The sequence below is a fragment of the Neodiprion lecontei genome, chromosome 4 (assembly GCF_021901455.1).
Source record: "Neodiprion lecontei isolate iyNeoLeco1 chromosome 4, iyNeoLeco1.1, whole genome shotgun sequence".
NCBI classification, from domain to species: domain Eukaryota; kingdom Metazoa; phylum Arthropoda; class Insecta; order Hymenoptera; family Diprionidae; genus Neodiprion; species Neodiprion lecontei.
The window spans coordinates 34,253,039-34,273,992 of NC_060263.1; the positions used below are offsets into that span (position 1 = coordinate 34,253,039).

The 20,954-nt window shown below is 42.9% G+C and overlaps 6 protein-coding genes across 8 annotated transcripts; 5 read left to right on the forward strand and 1 right to left on the reverse strand.

The window, feature by feature from the left end:
- Positions 1–447: 447 nt before the first annotated feature.
- On the forward strand, positions 448–3,721 carry LOC107221416 (fumarylacetoacetase). Of its 2 annotated transcripts, XR_006903783.1 has the most exons (9): positions 448–605; positions 1,216–1,445; positions 1,741–1,881; positions 1,969–2,222; positions 2,309–2,515; positions 2,578–2,723; positions 2,790–2,907; positions 3,151–3,281; positions 3,419–3,721. XR_006903783.1 is itself a non-coding variant. In XM_015660400.2 (8 exons), the coding sequence occupies exons 1-8, from the start codon at positions 522–524 to the stop codon at positions 3,225–3,227; spliced, it is 1,257 nt and encodes a 418-aa protein (XP_015515886.1). In that variant the 5' UTR covers positions 448–521; the 3' UTR covers positions 3,228–3,721. The 2 variants fall into 2 exon arrangements, 1 of the variants encoding a protein (XP_015515886.1); XM_015660400.2 differs by having other exon boundaries at positions 3,151–3,721.
- A 114-nt stretch (positions 3,722–3,835) lies between these two features.
- On the forward strand, positions 3,836–5,869 carry LOC107221408 (fas apoptotic inhibitory molecule 1). The gene is made up of 5 exons (XM_015660391.2): positions 3,836–4,141; positions 4,911–5,126; positions 5,213–5,338; positions 5,406–5,455; positions 5,529–5,869. The coding sequence occupies exons 2-5, from the start codon at positions 4,913–4,915 to the stop codon at positions 5,712–5,714; spliced, it is 576 nt and encodes a 191-aa protein (XP_015515877.1). The 5' UTR covers positions 3,836–4,141; positions 4,911–4,912; the 3' UTR covers positions 5,715–5,869.
- Positions 5,870–6,270: 401 nt separating this feature from the next.
- LOC107221409 (coiled-coil domain-containing protein 113-like) lies at positions 6,271–8,034 on the forward strand. The gene is made up of 6 exons (XM_046737975.1): positions 6,271–6,489; positions 6,978–7,100; positions 7,183–7,369; positions 7,437–7,673; positions 7,730–7,962; positions 8,030–8,034. Exons 1-6 carry the CDS (start codon positions 6,414–6,416, stop codon positions 8,032–8,034), a joined length of 861 nt encoding a protein of 286 aa, XP_046593931.1. The 5' UTR covers positions 6,271–6,413.
- A 47-nt stretch (positions 8,035–8,081) lies between these two features.
- On the forward strand, positions 8,082–9,180 carry LOC124293907. Of its 2 annotated transcripts, none has more exons than XM_046736851.1 (3): positions 8,082–8,247; positions 8,440–8,618; positions 8,695–9,180. In XM_046736851.1, the coding sequence occupies exons 1-3, from the start codon at positions 8,098–8,100 to the stop codon at positions 8,705–8,707; spliced, it is 342 nt and encodes a 113-aa protein (XP_046592807.1). In that variant the 5' UTR covers positions 8,082–8,097; the 3' UTR covers positions 8,708–9,180. The 2 variants fall into 2 exon arrangements, with proteins under 2 accessions (XP_046592807.1, XP_046592806.1); XM_046736850.1 differs by having other exon boundaries at positions 8,933–9,180.
- A 7-nt stretch (positions 9,181–9,187) lies between these two features.
- On the forward strand, positions 9,188–12,376 carry LOC107221410 (protein lev-9). Its single transcript, XM_015660393.2, has 4 exons — positions 9,188–10,229; positions 10,346–10,476; positions 10,575–10,815; positions 11,025–12,376. Exons 1-4 carry the CDS (start codon positions 9,452–9,454, stop codon positions 11,942–11,944), a joined length of 2,070 nt encoding a protein of 689 aa, XP_015515879.1. The 5' UTR covers positions 9,188–9,451; the 3' UTR covers positions 11,945–12,376.
- Positions 12,377–12,413: 37 nt separating this feature from the next.
- Positions 12,414–14,792, reverse strand: LOC124294105 (odorant receptor 47a-like). Its single transcript, XM_046737976.1, has 8 exons — positions 14,544–14,792; positions 14,083–14,279; positions 13,802–14,021; positions 13,577–13,701; positions 13,338–13,437; positions 12,900–13,010; positions 12,563–12,718; positions 12,414–12,473 (listed from the first exon to the last, which is right to left on the reverse strand). The coding sequence occupies exons 1-8, from the start codon at positions 14,790–14,792 to the stop codon at positions 12,414–12,416; spliced, it is 1,218 nt and encodes a 405-aa protein (XP_046593932.1).
- Positions 14,793–20,954: the final 6,162 nt, after the last annotated feature.

Consider the following 20,954-nt stretch of genomic DNA (forward strand, 5'->3'; position numbering starts at 1 on the left):
TATGATTTTATACGATATGATATTACCACTACCAATGCTGTATATCTATATGTCTAATAAACAAATGTTAATCCAAATCTGTGTAATTACTGTAGAGATTTGGATCCATCGCCATAATTCTGGCTGAAATGGAACAGGGACGTCACTCTCTGTGTTTTGTACCAAGTAAAATGAAAGCAAGGGATGAAAGTGAAACGTCAATGTAAAAGCAAAAATCAAGTTTGAGACGAAGCAACCCATGGGCGAGTGGCCTGAAAATTTTATAGAAGAAAGACGTACATCGAATGTTAGAAATGTGAAATGTCAAGCGAACGCGCCTCCGGATGCAAATGCGGAATGTCACCGCAACCAGGAAGGCAGGAAAACCTGAAATGGTAAACACTGAGTAATGTTATTATCAGGCGGCCGGTTGACCTCGAGAAGCACCGGCAAGACGAGCCTCCGAAACTTCCCACAGTCGCGTTACACCAGCAGTAAGTATCTGCCGTTCGACGAGCGACACGGTAAGCCTCGTTAAAAAAATGAAATCTTTCATCGAATACTCGCCGAGCAGTGATTTCCCCCTGGAAAATCTCCCCTATGGAGTCTTCTCCACATCGACTAACGTGAGTACCGCCAAATAAGCATTTGTACATTGTCAGAGACCACTGGTCGCTAAATAAATATCTCGGAGCGAATCGCTGTTGCCAAGCTAATGTTAGTCGCTCGCTGCTACCGCAGAATCGTGAGTCGCTAGTGCTTGTTAGCCTCATAAATGGTATCGCGAACGAGCGCGCATGTGTTACGCAACCTTGTCAAATCCTCACCCACCAGTCGGTGACTCTACTCGTGGACTGGCAATGAACATGACCGTGTGATTATGCTGCATGACCGAATTAACGAAGAGATGTTGTTTTAACGGAAATTTAATCGCTGATTCCATTTCTGCGCGTCATTGAACTGCCTCGTTATGCTCTCGGAAATCAGGGCATTGCAATTTCATTTTCGCAAGCTCAATATTCGCCTACTGCCATCTGTCGTTGGCCCTACATGTGAGACCAGCCGAGTGTCCGAATCAATACGAAGGTACATGTCGAGAGCTTGCAGCTTTGCAGCTTTGCAGCAGTAGCCTAACGTATCGACTCGGTTCTAAACGGCTATTTTATCAACGGGATATCACCGTTGGATATCTTGCCGGTAGTTCTACGTTGAACGGAAAATATTTATCCATTGCAGCCCGTGAAAAGAATAGGCGTCGCGATTGGCTCAGAAATATTGGACCTCAAGGCGGTGGCTCATTTGTTTACGGGTAAAATTCTTGCTGGAAAACAAGATGCGTTACGTCAGGAAGCCCTCAATGATTTCATGGCGCTTGGCAGGCCGGCTTGGACTGAAGCCAGATCCACACTGCAGGATCTACTCTCGGCGGACAATCATACCTTGCAGGAACCGGAAATACGCTCTAAGTGACCAGAAAATTTATCCGCTAAACCTATTCGGTTGAAAGTCTGTGGACGAAGCTTGAACGGATAATTTGTTAACTGAATAACTTTTGTCTGGCCAAGAGACTTTGTTCGAAATTTTCATCCTGCGTTTAAACTATTTGAAATTATTCAGATGAAGCCAGCACTACAATTCGATCACTATTCATTTCTTCATGCACCTCTGTAATTATGCAGACTTATCACAGACTTTGTTCCGGACCTATGCGTTCAACTATCAAACCAACACAGTTCTATCTCCATTTCTCTGTTTTCTCAGAGTATTCGTGCAGCAAAGAGACGCAGTGATGCATCTCCCAGCAAAAATAGGTGACTACACAGACTTCTACTCGTCGATTCACCACGCGACTAACGTGGGGACGATGTTTCGTGGAAAAGAGTCGGCTTTGATGCCAAATTGGTGAGTCCCGGACGAGGAAACCCCCTTAATTGGATCGGACAATAGCCCAGCGAAAGCTTAAGATTTCTAATTTGTCATTCTGTACAGGAAATATCTTCCGGTTGGGTATCACGGAAGAGCAAGTTCGGTCGTTGTTTCTGGGACGCCTATCAGGAGACCGCGGGGTCAGACACTTCCGGTGGATGGGGCTGCCCCCGTTTACGGTCCATGCAGGCTGATGGACTTCGAACTGGAAGTCGCCTTCTTCGTTGGGGGGCCGGCAACCAGACTGGGAGAGAGTATACCGGCCGCGAAGGCCTACGACCACATATTCGGAATGGTGACGATGAACGATTGGAGCGGTAGGTAATTCGCCGGTGATCGAGAGAGAATGGCATGGGCGACAAGGAAACGATGCGCAAACTAAAATCACGCTTTCTGTAAACAGCCAGAGACATACAGAAGTGGGAATACGTTCCGCTGGGTCCATTCACAGCCAAGAATCTCGGGACAACGATATCTCCATGGGTCGTTACAATGGAAGCCCTCGAGCCATTCAAAGTTCCAAACATGCCGCAAAATCCAGACCCGTTTCCCTACCTACATCACGAGGGTTCTTGCAACTTTGACATCAAACTGGAAGTTGATATCAAAGGTAAAGTTTTACGAGGAATTTTGTGTACAAAAAATGCTCTCTTCTCAATTCTCGTCCTCCAGGTCCTCAGGGCGTCGCCACCACCGTGACCAGGAGTAATTACAAATTCATGTACTGGACGCCGCAACAGCAGCTTGCTCAACATACCGTGACCGGATGCAATTTGAATCCTGGTGACCTGATGGCATCGGGAACAATCAGTGGCGAGGTATGGTAACAAACCCAATAGTTTTATGTCGTATTTTGCAAGTCTAATGCCGCCTTCCTCTCGCAGACGGTCGACTCTTACGGATCAATGCTTGAGCTCAGTTGGAAAGGTACGAAGCCGGTACCTCTAAAAGACGGAACTGTCCGAAAGTTTTTGCAAGATGGTGATGAAGTATCAATCAAAGGTATATCGACTAAGTTACAGCAGCGTTATTCGAATGATATTCGAGAAGGGAAGTCTTGAGCGTTTTGAAACTTTCATTTTGAACGCATATTTACGATCCTATGTTGTATGAGAATTTGAGAAAAGGGGATCGCTTCACTTGGTATTTACGATTGTTGAAGTTTAGACCCTCGGAAACCTCATTCAAATTCGCGGAAACTTACTGAAATATTCTTCAACTGTACGATTCTTAAATGTCTTTTAGGTTTCTGCGTGGGTGAGAACTATCGTATTGGCTTTGGTCCTTGCGTTGGTAAATTGTTACCTACGAATCCCGAATAAGGAGGCGATTCTGGAGCGAGCATTTTGTACTCCCAACTTTTGTACAATGAAAAAGTATATTTCTTCTGTCAACTTCTTTAATAAATGGAATATTTTTCGCAAGAAAATCTGAATATATCAGTGCGAATAGCCGTCGATAAACTCAAATGACGAAACTAATGTTTAAATTAATTATACCTTTCTGAATGCAGCTTGATATTATAGTCTAGTGAGGTGCCGCCATCCCAGTGACAATTTAACGTACTGGTTTTGCCGCGAACTAGCAAAAGCGGCAATCAGCTCTAAACCGTGTGTCGACAAACTTATCATTCGCTAGAATGAAGTGATATCTTACCGCAGTAACCACATTACTGCCAGAATTGTGAAAACTTCAGGCAAATGTTGATCTACGCCGACTACAACTCTGCATATTTTTTACCTAGACGTATTTTAATTTCCGATAAACCATAATATTTTTGAACTTGAATAAAGTGCTGAAATACGAATCAAAACTATATTGTATTTGTGAAGGCTCTTTCTTCTGCTTATGATAAGCCTTGAAAACTGCCATCACCATTATTCACGAGTTGTTTATCTGGATTATTTTTTCAGCAGTATATGAAATTAAGCTTTTTCCAAAATTTTTCCAAAGTGAAAAAATCGATATTTTGATATTGAAGAAAGAAATCGCTTATTCGGCCTGATACCTAGTCCGTATAATGAACACGCTTTACGATCAAGAAATGGCGAGTAATCAACTATTTTTATCAACACTGCATAGAATTTAGCTTCTACACAATTGTAATACGTATATTGATCGTGTAAACGCCAGTGGTAAAGAGATCAATAAACGCGGGAGACAGTACACAGTAGGAGCCACACGAAAGTTGCACGCGTTGAACGACGAACAAGTACAGCATAACATTTTGTGCACGGTAATTATTCTAACTTGACACCTACATTGTAAATAATATTATTTTTAATCGTTGACCCCAAAACGATTTTCACTTCATGAGTAAATATATCACGGATATTAACGCCAGTGCATCAGTTTTCTTTTCTATTCAATTGCGCACTGCATCAATGACATGCATAATTACGTACTCCACTTTGTTTACAAACAGTGAACTAGTAATAGAATTATAATATAATCTGAACTTCTTGAAATGTCACAAGTTTTAAAATTATCGCGCCGATACTCACTCTGTCAATCTCAATGCTGTTCAGTTTTTACATAGTTTAAATACACATGCAGTTGTTTAATAATTATGATTTACTCCAAAATCTCATCAGTTATACACAAATTCACAAAGACAAACCCTAATTAATACTCGAAAGGATGAAACCGATTACGAAACAACCTACAGGGAGCGAATAAAAGAGCAAGTTTTACTCACAACTGCAGAAAAAAAGGGACACATCAGATTTTTTGAGGAAGATATACTTCGTAAAATATAGAATATACTTTATAAACGATGAAAACCGGTGTGTCCAGAGTAAAATCTGCCGTATTTATGGTAAGAAATATAATTGGCATGGGTAAATTGTATCAAAAACTTTCATGTGTCCCTTTTTTCTTTTTCTCTACTCCCAGTAACTCGACTAAAACAGAGAATTCCGTGCGGTTCTTTTTGGTCAGCAACATTATTCCGAACCTTCCGACGTATTCTTACCCCTTTAATTCACGCGTTAAACTTGTCCCAGTAATGTCTGCCAGCAGGCCAACGGCGAGATGGAGCGTTCCTCTGAGTGATGGAATTCACGTGGTGGAATTTGAGCACGGAACAGCAACAGGACGTCGTGTAGTCAAAATAGATGGACAGACCCTCATTCACAGGGACTGGATGTTTCGGCTTGTGGGTGACGAGGTTGTCACTCTGGGAAACACGAAGTTCGTCATCTGCGTCGATCCTCTCCCGGGTACGCAGTCTGTCAATGATGATAGCTCGAATTCAACATTGGTATTGAGTGACAATCGCGGTTACAAAGTCGATAAAACTTTCCAGGTTTGAGGTACTCCTATACTCTGCTGGTGAACAACAAAACCTACGCAAATTTCATACAGTCACAGTCAAAAGTTCTTCAAACTTGGCTGACGCAGGTTGGAGAACAGCATTTTCGGATCGTCCTGGGTAAACGAATTTCCTTTGCTTTCGCTCCTGAGCTTTTTCGTGTCGAATGTATGTTCCAATATTACAGACAAGGCCAAGCAGAGCGTATGGATCAATGGGAAGCAAATTGACGTTGAGGTGAGACAACTCTGTAAAATAATTCTGGGAGAAAAAGCAACGTCCGTATCAAATTATCACTCCTATATTTCAGAACGAATTTGTCGACGGTGGAGCGGAAATGTTGTTTTCCGTTGGAGGCGCACCGGCTGTCATTAGAGCTCTCAGCTCGGGACACAGAACTACCGGAGTGAGCCACACGCTGTTCTTAAACGGAATCGAGGTCACCGAACAACAATTGCTACCACAGATGGAAACGAGAGCGAGAGTGAAGAAATAAAATCTCACTTATATGTTGCAAGAGTACTTTCAAAGGACCGATGATGGCAAAAAAAATGTTGATATCTCTACGTGTGCATAAAAATAGTGCCTTATCGTAAAATTACTTCGAGGCACCTAAATTTATTAAAAATCACCTGTAATGCACCATTTCAACTATTATCGTAAAAAGGCAAAATATCTCTCCTTGTTCATCTCCAAACTTATCCTATTCTGATATCCAGACCTTCAAATATTCATGAAATGTGAAACGTGTCAACTGTTCTCATACAAAGGATTTTTTCTACTCAAATTTTAGGCAGGTATTTTATTACTCTATACATCCATGTGTAATTTAAATACCGAATACGCGGTTGAACCAAACGTTGAAGATTGAAAATTTTTCCCAATTCCTATTCCCAATTTTCATCGATTCATTAATCAATCATTATTTCCGCTACAAGAAACTACTTCTCCGAATCCCGTTCACGTGTTCCGAATGCTGGTAAGTTTGTAGAATTGCATGAATCTATCGACAAAACAACGCGATCGATACTGCGGAAATAGCGACAGTGCCACACAAAATTCCTTCACTTCTTAGCAGTCGCGTCGTAGAGGTTAAATCTATTCGGGCTGTCCGGGACAGCGATCGGTTTTAAAATGCAGCGATGAAAGAAAGTAAATTTAATATCTAATAAAGCAACAATCAAAACCCGTGAGAATGTCCTTCCGAAGAGGCAGCATTCTCAGTGTCAGTTCTCGAATGACATTTATGGATGACGAGCCTCACTTTGAGGGTAAGTAAGCTCTTGACTAACACCCTAAAGTAAAATGAACAGTTTCTCCGAGTACTCTGCAAATAGTCATCAACGCTCAGCCAAAACCAGGGAGAAAAACAAGGGAAACAGGATCGCATAACGGGCAGAAGTCGTCTTCAGAAACTCGTTCGTGTTACAAATAGGGGTGACAGAGGGTGGAAAGAGCAGAGATGGAGAAGCGGAGAAGAAGGACATACGCGCCAAGATGTTGGGGCAGTAGAAACAAGGCGGAGGCGGCAGCTTCTGAGGTCGTTATTCCCTCGCTTTCCACCCTCTACTCTCAGACGTTCGTTGTTTTTCTCCACAAATTCATCGCCCCTTGGAGCAGGGTTCGATAACTTGGCGAACCTTCGCCATCCCGCGAACCGTGCAGCTGCTCTCCTTGCGTTGAGAGAATCGCAATTGTTCCGATTTCGCTGAATTTTCGCAAATCAATCCAGTCTTGAAACGTGTGGGGCGTTTTGCAGATCTGACTGACGACGAACTGAGAGACACTTTGGAGCAGGCCATTCAACACAATCGATATTTGCAGTTGGAGAATGAAATATTTGAGAGATACCTTCAGCGGCATGATCCTCAAAGTGTGCAGGGTGAGGTGGTGGAGAGTTGCAATGTTTTCTGAAACCCTGTGCCAGCGACCAAATCCTCCACCAATAATTTCGCACTTTGCAGTGATGACTCAGGTTTTGGAGTCAGCTAAGCATGCACAACGAGTGGCATCTCAAATGATACCTATAGCCTCTGCCCTAAGCTTGACCAGCGAAAAACTGGGCCGTGGAACATCGATGAGTGGAAGTACTTTGACTTTCACCGGTAGTCGCAGGACAATTACAAACCAAATATTGCCGAGAGGGTTTCGGTAGGCATTCGCGCTTTCATTGATCATCGTTGTTCGAGAAAATTTTACGAGCCTTCTGTCCCCGCAGAATCTCCATTTCGCACCGGATTGAAATGGCCGAAAATGAAATTGCGGAAATGCGAAAATCTCTCGGCGAGTTGGATACGCTCGCGGCAAAGACGCGTGCTAATCTTAGGGCTCAAATGGAAGAAGTAGATCTACGGATTAGGGAGACAAACGAAGCTAGGGCTGAGCTAGAGGAAAACGTTGTTAAGAATGGCGTTGATCCACTGACAGGAAGAATACCTGCAGAGAAGTTTGTCAGGTGCGTGAGAGAGTTAATGATTCATATTTCCGTATAATGGTGGTTTTAAATTTCAGATTCATGGAAGAATGGCTGAGGGCGGCTGATGCCATCATAGAAAAACTGCGACTCAAGAGTGCCTCACTCAAAGCGCAAATCAGTAAAGCCAAACATCAGCTAGCCCAAAAGGAAGAACTGGGAGAAACTCTGCATCCCATTGATTTTGAACAACTCGCGATTGAAAATCACAAGTACCAGGAAAAGATCGATAGAAAGAATCACCATCTGCTGCAAATGAAGAAAATCACAGGCACGTATTTACCAATCATACCAACCGATGTCTCGTTGTTGTTTATCGCGATTACGGTGGTTCAAAGACTAAAATGTATCTCCAGGACGCTGCAGCCTGAGCTTGTCAAACCACAAGCAAAAACTTGCCGAACAAATGGCCGTGTTAAAATCAATCAAGAAAGAAATCGCCCGCAAGCAAGCTCAGATAGAAAAGTTCAACAACGAAGAACACAGGACGGCCATTGATTCGGAAAAAGCTGCTAATCAACTTCGTCAAATAACAGAGTTAATGGGCGAATATACGGTAAGCAAACGAGTTCTGAATTATTTGTCGTCAGTTGATCTCTAAACGACAAAGGTATCCTTGAAAAATTGACCGATCGTTAAGGAACTAATATTACAACTTGAAATTCGGTAATGTGTATTTACTCAGTAATTATTGGCAAAAGTTACTATGAAATTTGTTTGAGTTACCACCAATAACAATTATTTCAAGGTGCCCGATCTTATTGAGTTTGTAAAGATGCAAGACGAACTAGCGGAAATGCAACGAACGTACAAGCGATTGCAGAGACACCATGAGGTGCAACAAAACGCCATCAAAGCTTTTAAAAATCAATCGAAAGCAGAACCCGACATAATTCAGTCAAAAAATCATAAGGAATCGCGAGTGAAGTATGTTATAAAAAGAAACCTACGCGCAGACATAAGTCTACTATTATTTAACTGAAACGTACCTTACAATTTTCAGATACGAGGTATAAATGTGGGACTAAAATTCAATACAGTGAAGAGAATTGTCGGCAAAATTTCGAATGTCTTTTCACACTACCAAAAATATATCTATCGCAACAAATAGTGTGTAGTAACATAGGGTTACTTTGTTTAAACAAATTCGATATCTCATTTATTGGTCTATATAGTTGCTCATTACAACGGTCGAGAAAAGTACATTAAGTATAGTGTGGTTTTCGGTTTATAAATCATAGCTGCTATCGCGGAAATTTCTTCTGAAATTTCGAGATCCCAGTCGGTGAGCCCGACAGCATAACTATTGACTGAACGTTCATCTGCCACCTACTGGATGCTGTGAGACCTGGAAATGTATCGAGCAACCTCAATGCGCAGGGCAAATGCGCCGGTGGCAATGACATCTGTATGCTTCTGTGTATCGAGAGCACACATTCCTCGGTGTGTAAGATTGCTTTAAAGAGCATAGTTGCCGCGTTGAGTTGTCGCGGGAGGGGAGTGAGACTATTTCCACTCCGTGCATAGAGGAGATGCTGCAATGACAAAGTACTCGACATAATGAACTCACAAAGACCCTGCGGCTGTTTCGTCCCATCAAACTCTCGCGAGCAGTTTGGATGACTAGACGCTCGCGGGCGTCGCGGGATGAAATTACAACTGGAATAAGGTATGTGATTGCGAAGTGATCGCAGTGGGTGCAGATCAGCATAATCAGAGTTCGTGAGAAAGGGCGGAAAGCATAAGCTCGGTATTCGGCCATGAAACCACGTGGAATATCTCTGCTTCTCTTGATCCTCTGCTGCCACGCTATTCTCTCGGGGTCAACGAAGTACCAGCAGACTTCGGCCGACGATGAGGACGACCGGGACGAAGACGAGGACGAGGACGACAGCAGCGAGGGCTACCAAAAACCCGAGGTCGACGACGACGGACGGATATACAAGAACCCGCGAAACTCACCGTCCTCGATGTGCCCCCGAGACGAGGAGCAGGCCGATCGTCTCAACCAGAAGTGTCTGAGGAAGTGCTTGACCGACGAGGACTGCAAGAGCAAGAAGAAGAAGTGCAGGTGCGACGGTGCTTGCGGTATGTCCTGCATAAAGCCGGACCGCGAGTGTCCCGAGCTCCAAGAAATCTCGTACGCGATGATGACGGTCACGGGTAGATTCTTCGGCGACACCGTGCAGTACGTTTGCGATCCAAGCTACTTCGCCGTCGGTCTTTCGGTGCGTTCCTGCAGGGCGGACGGCCAGTGGACCGGCTCAACGCCGTCCTGTAAAAAGGACAACAACACCTTTTGCGGCGAACCACCGAAGGTCACGAATGCCAGGAACAACGCCCTCCCGGAGCAGACGACCTTTGACCTTGATAGCACTGTGCGGTACTTCTGCAACCATGGATACGCGACCGACGGCTTTCTGATCGCCAAGTGCTTGACCAAAAACAAGAACCCGGCCACCTGGTTCGGTCCCGATATATCCTGCAAGCCAAAGGACTGCGGCCCGCCAACCAACATCGCCAACGGATGGCACGCTGGTAGTTTCCACTGGTACATTAGATTTAGTGCTTGTAGCTGGTTGGTAGACGAGAGCTTTGCGCTGACTCGATGCAGATTGCGCTAGTTTTTCCAGCCTCGTATTTTTCTTCCGAAGGTGAATGCTACATCTACAACTGTCGCGTGTCGTACCACTGCGCTCAGGACTTCGAAATGGTTGGTAAAGAAGAGAAGGTCTGCACAGCGGACGGCACCTGGACACCAAAAGAGTCACCGCAGTGCGTTCAGGTAAGAATTCGTAGGTATCCGTGTACCGAATAGAGCCACGTTCAGCCCAATGCGCTGGTTCGGTCGGAATTAGTTAAGAAACATTCGTTGGGTTCCAGGTGAGCTCGGTGCAGTGTCCACCGCCTCAAAATCCACGTAACGGAAAGGCCATCTACACCTCATGCGCCTTCAATGCTATTGTGTCCTACGAATGTCGATACGGATTTGCAGTGGTTGGGGACACCACCAGAAGGTGCTTGGCCGACAAAAAATGGTCAGGCGAACCGCCAGTCTGCGAGGAAATCAACTGCGGGGATCCAGGAACGCTGTACAATGGATGGATCGAGAACATTGAATCAGGTAAATTGATTTCGCCATTCGTAAAGCTGGAACTGTTGGTCGATTGTCATTTGCGCAGCAATTCTTCTGATTTTCTGAGCCCTTGAGATATGTACCTTCTTTTGTCACTCGAATGTTCGTTCTTCACTGTCGAGCTCTGCTGGTCGACAAGCGATCAAGAGTTCTAGATCCGGCTGCTGACGAAACATTTCCTTTCTGGTATTCCATAGGTACGGGACTAGGTGCAACGATAATATTCCGATGCAATCCGCACATGAAGCTGGAGGGGAACGCCTCATCAGTTTGCCAAATCGATGGACACTGGCGCTACCCGGTACCGCGTTGTCTGGCCCCCTGCATCGTTCCAAAAATACAAAAAGGCCACGTTTCAGTCGCGACTCGTGCAGACGATCGGATAAACAACGTATCAGTGGTCGAACACGGTGAGAGGTTGGTGGTCGACTGTCAAACGAATTACGAGTTCCCCTCAAACAGAACACCGGTCGAATGCAACAACGGTACCTGGACAGTCATTCCACGATGCAAACCGGCCAGGTGTAAACAGATGCCAAGAGTCCCTCGGAACGGGATGGTAATCGCACCAAAAACGGAGCATGGGATGAGGGCCGTCTTCAAGTGCAAGGACGGGTTCGAGCTCATTCTCAAAGGCGACTCGCACTACGTTCAGTGCAGCTTCGGAAATTGGACAGGCGAGATTCCGTACTGTCGTGAAGTTTTTTGTCCGTTTCCGGGCTTCATACCGAACGGTAAAGTGTTGCTGGTCGGCAACATGGGAGTCTACGACTTACGGCCTTATGTCAAGAAGATTGTTAACAACAAACAGATCATGTACGACTGCGACCGAGGGTATGTCTTGAGTGAAGGAGCTCCTGGAGCCACTTGCATCGGTGGCCACTGGAGCCCGAAGGAGTTGCCCAAATGTGTGCTGGGTCAGCATCCTCGACTACGATGGAGCCGAAGAAAGAGGTCTTTAATCGGCAAGAAGCGCAAGGCTGGTCACGATTCTTGGCAGCATAACAGAATTAAAGAATTCTTTTTCAACAAGATGAGGAAGAAATTTCTTTATTTCAAATTCTATTCAGCGTTAAATCGACAGCACCGGAAATTGAAAGCGGTGCTTTCACTCTAAATAGATGGTTCAAGATGAGTAACTGAAAGTACGAGATGCTGTAGAGGATGATGAGCAGATAATAAACTCTAGACAAGTGTAAAACTTGTGAGAACATTATTAAAAACAACTTTTTCTAATCCGAAGATGTCGACAACCTCAACTAGGAGATCTGACTTCAAGCATATCATGCGGTTTATTGAAAATAAAGGAGTTAAGAATTATCGCACAAGTAGGACAAAATATTACGCTCAAATACGTGCGGATAGAAATTTATTCAGTGTACATTTAGGATTAAAATGCCGACTTGCTAATTCTCAAAGAAATTTCCCATATTGTGATAACCGGTAAATTATACGCGTCAGGTTAGTGTAATAATAAGTGAGTTCAATAGTTTCACATATCCAATAGGCATCACACGTATTTTAATAAATGAATCTTTTCGTAATCCAATTCGTGTCGCCCACAAATCCAGTCCAGTTTCATCACCTTATTTCTGCTTGACAAGCGTGTTTAGAAGAGTAAAGTACGTAGCTGCAGCACTAACAATCTGCAAGGATCGTAGCACGAGATCAGATAAGCTAGTGACCGTAATCAAATAATAAATATGACTCAATTTTATATCATCGGTATGCTTACGGTAGTTAGCTGAGGCAGATCAAGTCTGAAAAATCCATTAGCTGTAAAGCGAAATGCTTTTTGGGATCGAAGCATCAGAAATTTCAACTGATTGCAAATTTGCTTTCCGAAACATAGCCACGGACAGTTGTAAGCAGCGATTGCTAATAACTCGGTCTTGTCATGAAAATTAAAGCTAGTTATATCGCTCCGTTTATCATGGCTAGGTATAATAATACACAAGAATTATTTCAGCTGTCTGAAAAATTCTAAATCAGATATGTGAAAACAATCATGAAAGTGAATAGTGATACCAAACAGCACTGTCATTTTTGTGACTGGTAATGAGCTCACTCACCTCGTTGCTCAACATAGTTGAGCACCCACAATAAATTGCACTTTCGGTCAGGAGTACAACACCGTGTGACAATTGTCCTAATATTTCGAAAAATTGACCGACAGCGAACATCTAAAATATCGAAGAGTTCAATTCAGTGTGGGTAAAAGTTAATTTAAACCTTGATTGAGCAACTCTTTACAAAAATTCATACTCTCTAAATATGAAACAGTTATAAGTACGATATAATGCCACTGGAAAAAACCAGTGTATAATCAGTAAAAAAAAAATGGTGGAGTCACTGAATCTTGAATGGATATGCAGTTTTTTTTTTTTTTTTTTGCAGTAGTTCACTTATATCTAGAAATCAGTGAATTTTCTCTAATTCAAATTTAGATGGATGAGAGAGTACACTTGGATTAAAATGCAATCTTTGATTTTCATGTACTGTTGATCTACCTGTTGTATCTGGTGAAGAGATAGACAAATCGTGAGAGACGTTACGAGCATTGATGCGAAGAATATTGGACGAAATATTTTTTCTACTCTCTCGCACAACCTGTAGGTATGTGGATGATAAGAACGATATATTCTGTATTGAATGTATAGTATAAGTACTAATTCTCAAACACTAGGATAAATAGGCTTATATACAGCGTATTCAGATAAATCAATACTCATCCATTCAAAACACTTACAAGTACAATTCATTCTGACGATTGACAATCTTGGACAGCCTTAGAGATACTTTACATTTTTGTTCGTCCAAAACAGCTGTCGACGTAGTTTGTTCAATAATATATTCTAAATCGTATTGAAGAAGCTGCAAATAGTTGCAAAATGTTTCAACATTTACTTACTCTTTGTTATTCACTCAAGTGTTTGCTTGCGTGAGGTTTTTCAAGTAGCTGGATTTTAAATACCTTAAAATGAAGACACAGGTGAGTTAGCAGCTGGAAAAACAACGTATCCGTTGATGCTAGGTAAATTAAAAAGAACACTGTTATAGCGTGTTCGACGATCATCACTGGAATGTAATTGCCAACATAATTAATGTCGAAGGGATATTTCACGGGCATAATGGTCGTGAAATTGTACGCGTTATTAACTGTTTTTGATTCAAAATACTGTTCCAACAGAACCCTGAAAACAAAAAACCATCACAATTGCACAATCTACAATTACCAGTACAGATTTCACCTACTTGTAAGGATTTAGATGAAAAACAGCGGACATTAACATGCATGTTATGAAATAAAAAATGGTCATATGATAGGCCTTCTTCGCCTTGGTCAGCATAACGGTTCTATTTTGCTCCACCTGATACCGGTCCTCCCACATCACCGATAAGCTTAGCAAAATCTCGCGGAGCTGCTTAGCCTGGAAAATGAGACTGAGTCCCTGCAAGAATATTCAACAACTCGGTGAATAATAACTAATGTTGTTGCGGATCTTGGAAACAACACTTATACTACAAGGTCAAGGTCATTTTTCAAATAATAACCAATGACATTACTTATGCCTGAGTTTTAACAATAAACTATTACCCCATTTTATTTTATGATTTCGTCCCAATATTTAATTATTCTTAATCTGTACGTTTGAAATTAGATAAATGCGAATGAAGTAATCAACTGATTTCACAATTATCGCTCATTGGTATACCTTAGTTGTTGCCAAATATCCAGAAAATATTGCACCAATTCCACGAACGGTAATTTCCTCGTCGATTTTGAGATTTACAATCACTTGATGCCATTCGCCAACAGACCAAACAGTTAAAAAAGCTAATGTCACTAACCCTAGTGGACGTTTCAACAAATGTTGATCGCCGGAACTTCCTCCAGCTTTCAATAACAACACATTGAGACTCAAGAAATGATCATACTGTTTCTTAGCTTCAGAATCAATCATGGTATCTAGTACTTAGATGTTCAAAGGGTCAAGTTTGAATGCACAATGCTAGTTCAAACGTAAATCATCTATTGTCCATTACGTATTTTGCTTGAACAACGATAAAGTGGACTAAATTCGACGGGTGATTATTATGCGTACATTGCATGAGTACTTAATGACAGCCAATTATTTCGGCCAGTTGTGGTATATTAAACTGGAAGAGAAAGTTCAAAACTTTATGTATGGTTTGCTTAGCGTTGCAAATAAGTTCAGCTGTTAAAAAACAAATAGTTTGAAAACTGAGTACCGACGCAACGGCAAGTTGCCGCGCATTGAAACCCACGTGGTAAGGTCAATGGTACTCAATCACATCTTTATTCGAAGAATTTAAAAATCTAGGATTGTTAATCGGCAATGTGAAAATATAGAGAAAATGAAGGAGCGAGATGAAGTAGCTGATGGCATATTTGGACTATACGCAATCGATTTCTGTTAGAAAATTAAGTCGACGTAGTGCATCAAAGAATTGATTCCAGCAATTATGAAAATCGTAAAAATTTTCAGCAACAATCCAAAGGGATAAAGGGGGCTTACCTTTTTTTGGACCGAAAAATTATAATCACAATTGATTTGTATGACCCTTTCCTGACTAATCGGACCCCCGGGAACTCAGAAAACGCAGCGAAAACAGCGTGGGATCAACAGGAGAGAAAATACGAAGGAAAAAGCACCTGCTGAAAAATGTCGAAATCACAGGTTTTCGTTTTTTGGCTGTAACTTATGATGCGTTGATCGCAGCGTATTGGGACTGCGCCCAATCGATTTCTCTCGCAAAATTACGTCGGTATAGTGCATGAAAGAATTTATTCCAGCACTTTTCAAAATCGCAAAAATTTTCGCCAAAAATGCAAAGGGGTTAGCCTTGCTTTCTCTTCATTTTTGGAGCCGAAAATTTTCGGTCTCAGATTGGATCTGAATGACCCATTCCTGACTAACCGGACCCCCAGGAACTCAGAAAACGCAGCGAAAAGAGCGTGGGATCAACAGGAGAGAAAATACGAAGGAAAAAGCACCTGCTGAAAAATGTCGAAATCACAGGTTTTCGTTTTTTGGCTGTAACTTATGATGCGTTGATCGCAGCGTATTGGGACTGCGCCCAATCGATTTCTCTCGCAAAATTACGTCGGTATAGTGCATGAAAGAATTTATTCCAGCACTTTTCAAAATCGCAAAAATTTTCGCCAAAAATGCAAAGGGGTTAGCCTTGCTTTCTCTTCATTTTTGGAGCCGAAAATTTTCGGTCTCAGATTGGATCTGAATGACCCATTCCTGACTAACCGGACCCCCAGGAACTCAGAAAACGCAGCGAAAAGAGCGTGGGATCAACAGGAGAGAAAATACGAAGGAAAAAGCACCTGCTGAAAAATGTCGAAATCACAGGTTTTCGTTTTTTGGCTGTAACTTATGATGCGTTGATCGCAGCGTATTGGGACTGCGCCCAATCGATTTCTCTCGCAAAATTACGTCGGTATAGTGCATGAAAGAATTCATTCCAGCACTTTTTAAATATTAATCCTTACGTAATATTTTTGATATGTTCTGATACTGAAAATATTTATTGCTATTCCAGGTACAACCCGAGGTGGTTATCGGTGGTTGTTCGAGGTGGTTAGCGATTGTTGGAGGTGGTCGGAGGTGGACGAGGAGGAGGACGAACTGCACTGAGTCTCAAAGCCCTGTTGACATAAAAGCAGCTATTCGATAGAAATTATAGTTTATAGTTTACACAGCCCATTGCATGATATTTCATTACAAATACATATGTTTCAATGTATTTAGGAATAATTTATCAAATATACGATAAAATTGATGCACCGGATCATCGTCGACTTTAACTTTTGAAATGTCCTACCATTTTCGAACACCTCCTACCTCCCCCTGCCACCTCCGACCATCAATGGCCACTTTCGACCACCCCCTATCACCTTCTGCCAGCGCCGACCACCTCCTACCATTTCCGAACACCTCCGACCATCCTATTTAGCTATATTACCAGACTAGCTATGATATGAAAAGAGAAGAATTATTCATTTCGAAATGGGATTCTATTCGACGCGCGCTCGATGTATTCCATAACATTAGTATTCATAATTATTCCAACAACTTTTCATTTGCTCTCTCGATCTTGAATTTTCATAGGCATAGAATCGAAACGTTGTTTTAGCTGGTCGCAAGTGAAGTATCTGCGTTGGGTAGAGGAGCAGAATTGTTTTTCGAAAAGTATTCGGATGGAAAAAAATTCAGAGTAACTGTAATACATCACGGATGCGCTAATTTTGAACGAGATGAAATGGATACTTCGTATATGAGACGGTATTTAACGCTGCGTAGTGGTTTAAAGACCTAGAAAGGTGATAGGGAGAGAAAGAACGACGCTTCTTAACACTTCGAGTGTATTTTAACACACATTTGAAAGATACGAGCGAAATTTTTCATCATCCAACTGTCGCAGAACGGCAGCGTTATTAGCCGACCCGTTCACTGAAGAATATATCTTCAGTCAACGGCTGACCATCGAAGGGCCTGGCCGCTTGAGTCTGGAATCGGCAGGAGAGATAAAGTGTGTATTTCTTGTATGAAATGTGAAAGCTAAAATCATTATACATCATATCATATCATCATACCTCATACATCATACATCATACATCGTACATCATACATCATCATACATAGTATCAAAGTTCGAAACCATAGTTTGGATGTCGGACGTTCAGAAAGTGACGTCACCAATTCAAAATCAGCTAGCCGAATTCCTCAGTCTGGAAACAACCGCGCAGTAGAGCGGACGGATGAGAGTCGCGCTCCGCAAATTTCGAGTACCGGGTTCTCAACCTCCCGGATCCCGCGCTTCGGGTCCGCTACGTATTTCGAGTACCGGGTTCTCAACCTCCCGGATCCCGCGCTTCGGGTCCGCTACGCGGTGAAACTCGACTTCCAGGATAAGCGCTCCGTGGTTCCTGGTTCATGTTTACAATAAATTATTTCAATTCGTTTTTCGCGCAAGCCCAAATTCGGTAGCTGTCAGTCCGTCAATAAAATTTCTCGACTTCCAGGATAAGCGCTCCGTGGTTCCTGGTTCATGTTTACAACAAATTATTTCAATTCGTTTTTCGCGCAAGCCCAAATTCGGTAGCTGTCAGTCCGCCAATAAAATTTCTCGACTTCCAGGATAAGTGCTCCGTGGTTCCTGGTTCATGTTTACAATAAATTATTTCAATTCGTTTTTCGCGCAAGCCCAAATTCAGTAGCTGTCAGTCCGCCAATAAAATTTCTCGACTTCCAGGATAAGCGCTCCGTGGTTCCTGGTTCATGTTTACAACAAATTATTTCAATTCGTTTTTCGCGCAACCCCAAATTCGGTAGCTGTCAGTCCGCCAATAAAATTTCTCGACTTCCAGGATAAGCGCTCCGTGATTCCTGGTTCATGTTTACAACAAATTATTTCAATTCGTTTCTCGCGCAACCCCAAATTCGGTAGCTGTCAGTCCGCCAATAAAATTTCTCGACTTCCAGGATAAGCGCTCCGTGATTCCTGGTTCATGTTTACAACAAATTATTTCAATTCGTTTTTCGCGCAACCCCAAATTCGGTAGCTGTCAGTCCGCCAATAAAATTTCTCGACTTCCAGGATAAGCGCTCCGTGATTCCTGGTTCATGTTTACAACAAATTATTTCAATTCGTTTTTCGCGCAACCCCAAATTCGGTAGCTGTCAGTCCGCCAATAAAATTTCTCGACTTCCAGGATAAGCGCTCCGTGATTCCTGGTTCATGTTTACAACAAATTATTTCAATTCGTTTTTCGCGCAACCCCAAATTCGGTAGCTGTCAGTCCGCTAATAAAATTTCTCGACTTCCAGGATAAGCGCTCCGTGGTTCCTGGTTCATGTTTACAATAAATTATTTCAATTCGTTTTTCGCGCAAGACCATATTCAGTAGCTGTCAGTCCACTAATAAAATTTCTCGACTTCCAGAATAAGCGCTCCGGGGTTCCTGGTTCATGTTTACAATAAATTATTTCAATTCCTTTTTCGCGCAAGCCCAAATTCGGTAGCTGTCAGTGCGCTAATAAAAGTCCTATAACTTTACAATCTTCTCATAATCTTTTTGGTAAAATATGTCGATAAAAAAATTATATCAAACCTTACACATTATTTTTGATTTGTTCTCACGTTGAAAATATTTATTAGTATTCGAGGTATAACTCGAGGCGGTTGGCGGTTTTCGTTGGAGGTAGTTAGGGGTGGTTGCGGGTAATCTCGGTGATTCAGGAGGAGGGGGACGAGGATTTGTGCTCGGTGAGTAAAACACTTTTATAATATTTCATTGCAACTGTAATTATATTTCATCTGAAATATTACAAACTTGTCACGTTTACAATAAATTATTTCAATTCATTTTTCGTGCAAGCACATATTTAGTAGCTATGAATAATCTTATACAATTTATTATATTATTAATTAATTAATTAATATTCTTATAATATTTGATGGCAATTGTAATTATATTTCATCTGAAATATTACAAACTTGTCACCTTTACAATAAATTATTTCAATTCATTTTTCGTGCAAGCACAAATTCAGTTGCTACGAATAAGCTTATACAATTTATTATATTATTAATTAATTATTTAATCAATTACTCAATTATATTAATCCTTACACAATATTTTCGATGTGTTCTTATACTGAAAATATTTATTACTATTCAAGGTATAACCTGAGGTGGTTGAAGGTGGTCGGAGGTGGACGAGGAGGAGGACGAGGAGGACGAGGATTTGTGCTGGGTGAGTAAAACACTTTTATAATATTTGATGGCAACTGTAATTACATTTCATCTGAAATATTACAAACTTGTCACGTTTACAATAAATTATTTCAATTCATTTTTCGTGCAAGCACATATTCAGTAGCTATGAATAATCTTGTACAATTTATTATATTATTAATTAATTGATTAATTACATTAATCCTTACACAATATTTTTGATGTATTCCTATACTAAAAATATTCATTACTATTCCAGGTATTAACCCGAGGTGGTCGGAGGTGGACGAGGAGGAGGACGAGCTGGACGAGGAAGAGGACCAGGTGGGCGAGGAGGAGGACGAGGTGGACGAGGAGGAGGCGGGGTGGGTCGTGGGAGAGGACCTCTCCTCTCCTCAGAGGAGGGGAGGGGGTGGGGCAGGGAAGGGGGAGAGGTGGGCGGGCAGGGGGAAGGGCAGGGAAGGGAGGAGAAGGGAAGGGGAGGGGGTGGGAGGGGGAGGGAGGGTGGGTGGGGAGGGGGAGGGAGGGCGGGTGGGAGGGAGGGTGGGAGGGCGGGTGGGAGGGAGGGTGAGAGGGCGGGTGGGAGGGAGGGAGGGAGGGCGGGAGGGCGGGAGGGCGGGCGGGCGGGAGGGAGGGAGGGAGTGGACAACGGATGTTAGTGCAAGTCGCCCACCCGCCCGCCCGGCCGGCCCTTCCCTCTCCCTCCCTCCCTCCCTCCCGCCCCCCGCCCGCCCTCCCCCCCCCCTCCCCACCCGCCCTCCCTCCCCCTCCCCTTCCCTTCCCTTCCCTTCCCTTCCCTGCCCTTCCCCCTGCCCGCCCCCTCCCCTTCCCTTCCCTTCCCTTCCCTTCCCTTCCCTGCCCTTCCCCCTGCCCGCCCACCTCTCCCCCTTCCCTGCCCCACCCCCTCCCCTCCTCTGAGGAGAGGAGAGGTCCTCTCCCACGACCCACCCCGCCTCCTCCTCGTCCACCTCGTCCTCCTCCTCGCCCACCTGGTCCTCTTCCTCGTCCAGCTCGTCCTCCTCCTCGTCCACCTCCGACCACCTCGGGTTAATACCTGGAATAGTAATGAATATTTTTAGTATAGGAATACATCAAAAATATTGTGTAGGGATTAATGTAATTAATCAATTAATTAATAATATAATAAATTGTACAAGATTATTCATAGCTACTGAATATGTGCTTGCACGAAAAATGAATTGAAATAATTTATTGTAAACGTGACAAGTTTGTAATATTTCAGATGAAATGTAATTACAGTTGCCATCAAATATTATAAAAGTGTTTTACTCACCCAGCACAAATCCTCGTCCTCCTCGTCCTCCTCCTCGTCCACCTCCGACCACCTTCAA

Bases quoted from the DNA above. Each gene is read 5' to 3' on its own strand.
- LOC107221416 (XM_015660400.2), top strand. From the start codon at position 522: ATGAAATCTTTCATCGAATACTCGCCGAGCAGTGATTTCCCCCTGGAA. The intron at 1,882-1,968 runs GTGAGTCCCGGA...CATTCTGTACAG, and splicing joins TCGGCTTTGATGCCAAATTG to GAAATATCTTCCGGTTGGGT. The intron at 2,223-2,308 runs GTAGGTAATTCG...TTCTGTAAACAG, and splicing joins GACGATGAACGATTGGAGCG to CCAGAGACATACAGAAGTGG.
- LOC107221408 (XM_015660391.2), top strand. From the start codon at position 4,913: ATGTCTGCCAGCAGGCCAACGGCGAGATGGAGCGTTCCTCTGAGTGAT. The intron at 5,127-5,212 runs GTACGCAGTCTG...AAAACTTTCCAG, and splicing joins CTGCGTCGATCCTCTCCCGG to GTTTGAGGTACTCCTATACT. The intron at 5,456-5,528 runs GTGAGACAACTC...CCTATATTTCAG, and splicing joins GGAAGCAAATTGACGTTGAG to AACGAATTTGTCGACGGTGG.
- LOC107221409 (XM_046737975.1), top strand. From the start codon at position 6,414: ATGTCCTTCCGAAGAGGCAGCATTCTCAGTGTCAGTTCTCGAATGACA. The intron at 7,370-7,436 runs GTAGGCATTCGC...CTGTCCCCGCAG, and splicing joins ATATTGCCGAGAGGGTTTCG to AATCTCCATTTCGCACCGGA. The intron at 7,674-7,729 runs GTGCGTGAGAGA...TTTAAATTTCAG, and splicing joins CCTGCAGAGAAGTTTGTCAG to ATTCATGGAAGAATGGCTGA.
- LOC124293907 (XM_046736850.1), top strand. From the start codon at position 8,098: ATGGCCGTGTTAAAATCAATCAAGAAAGAAATCGCCCGCAAGCAAGCT. The intron at 8,248-8,439 runs GTAAGCAAACGA...AATTATTTCAAG, and splicing joins AGTTAATGGGCGAATATACG to GTGCCCGATCTTATTGAGTT. The intron at 8,619-8,932 runs GTATGTTATAAA...TATAAATCATAG, and splicing joins CATAAGGAATCGCGAGTGAA to CTGCTATCGCGGAAATTTCT.
- LOC107221410 (XM_015660393.2), top strand. From the start codon at position 9,452: ATGAAACCACGTGGAATATCTCTGCTTCTCTTGATCCTCTGCTGCCAC. The intron at 10,477-10,574 runs GTAAGAATTCGT...GTTGGGTTCCAG, and splicing joins AGTCACCGCAGTGCGTTCAG to GTGAGCTCGGTGCAGTGTCC. The intron at 10,816-11,024 runs GTAAATTGATTT...GGTATTCCATAG, and splicing joins GATCGAGAACATTGAATCAG to GTACGGGACTAGGTGCAACG.
- LOC124294105 (XM_046737976.1), bottom strand. From the start codon at position 14,792: ATGATTGATTCTGAAGCTAAGAAACAGTATGATCATTTCTTGAGTCTC. The intron at 13,702-13,801 runs GTATTTAAAATC...AACTATTTGCAG, and splicing joins ACCTGTGTCTTCATTTTAAG to CTTCTTCAATACGATTTAGA. The intron at 12,474-12,562 runs GTAAGCATACCG...CGATCCTTGCAG, and splicing joins ATCTGCCTCAGCTAACTACC to ATTGTTAGTGCTGCAGCTAC.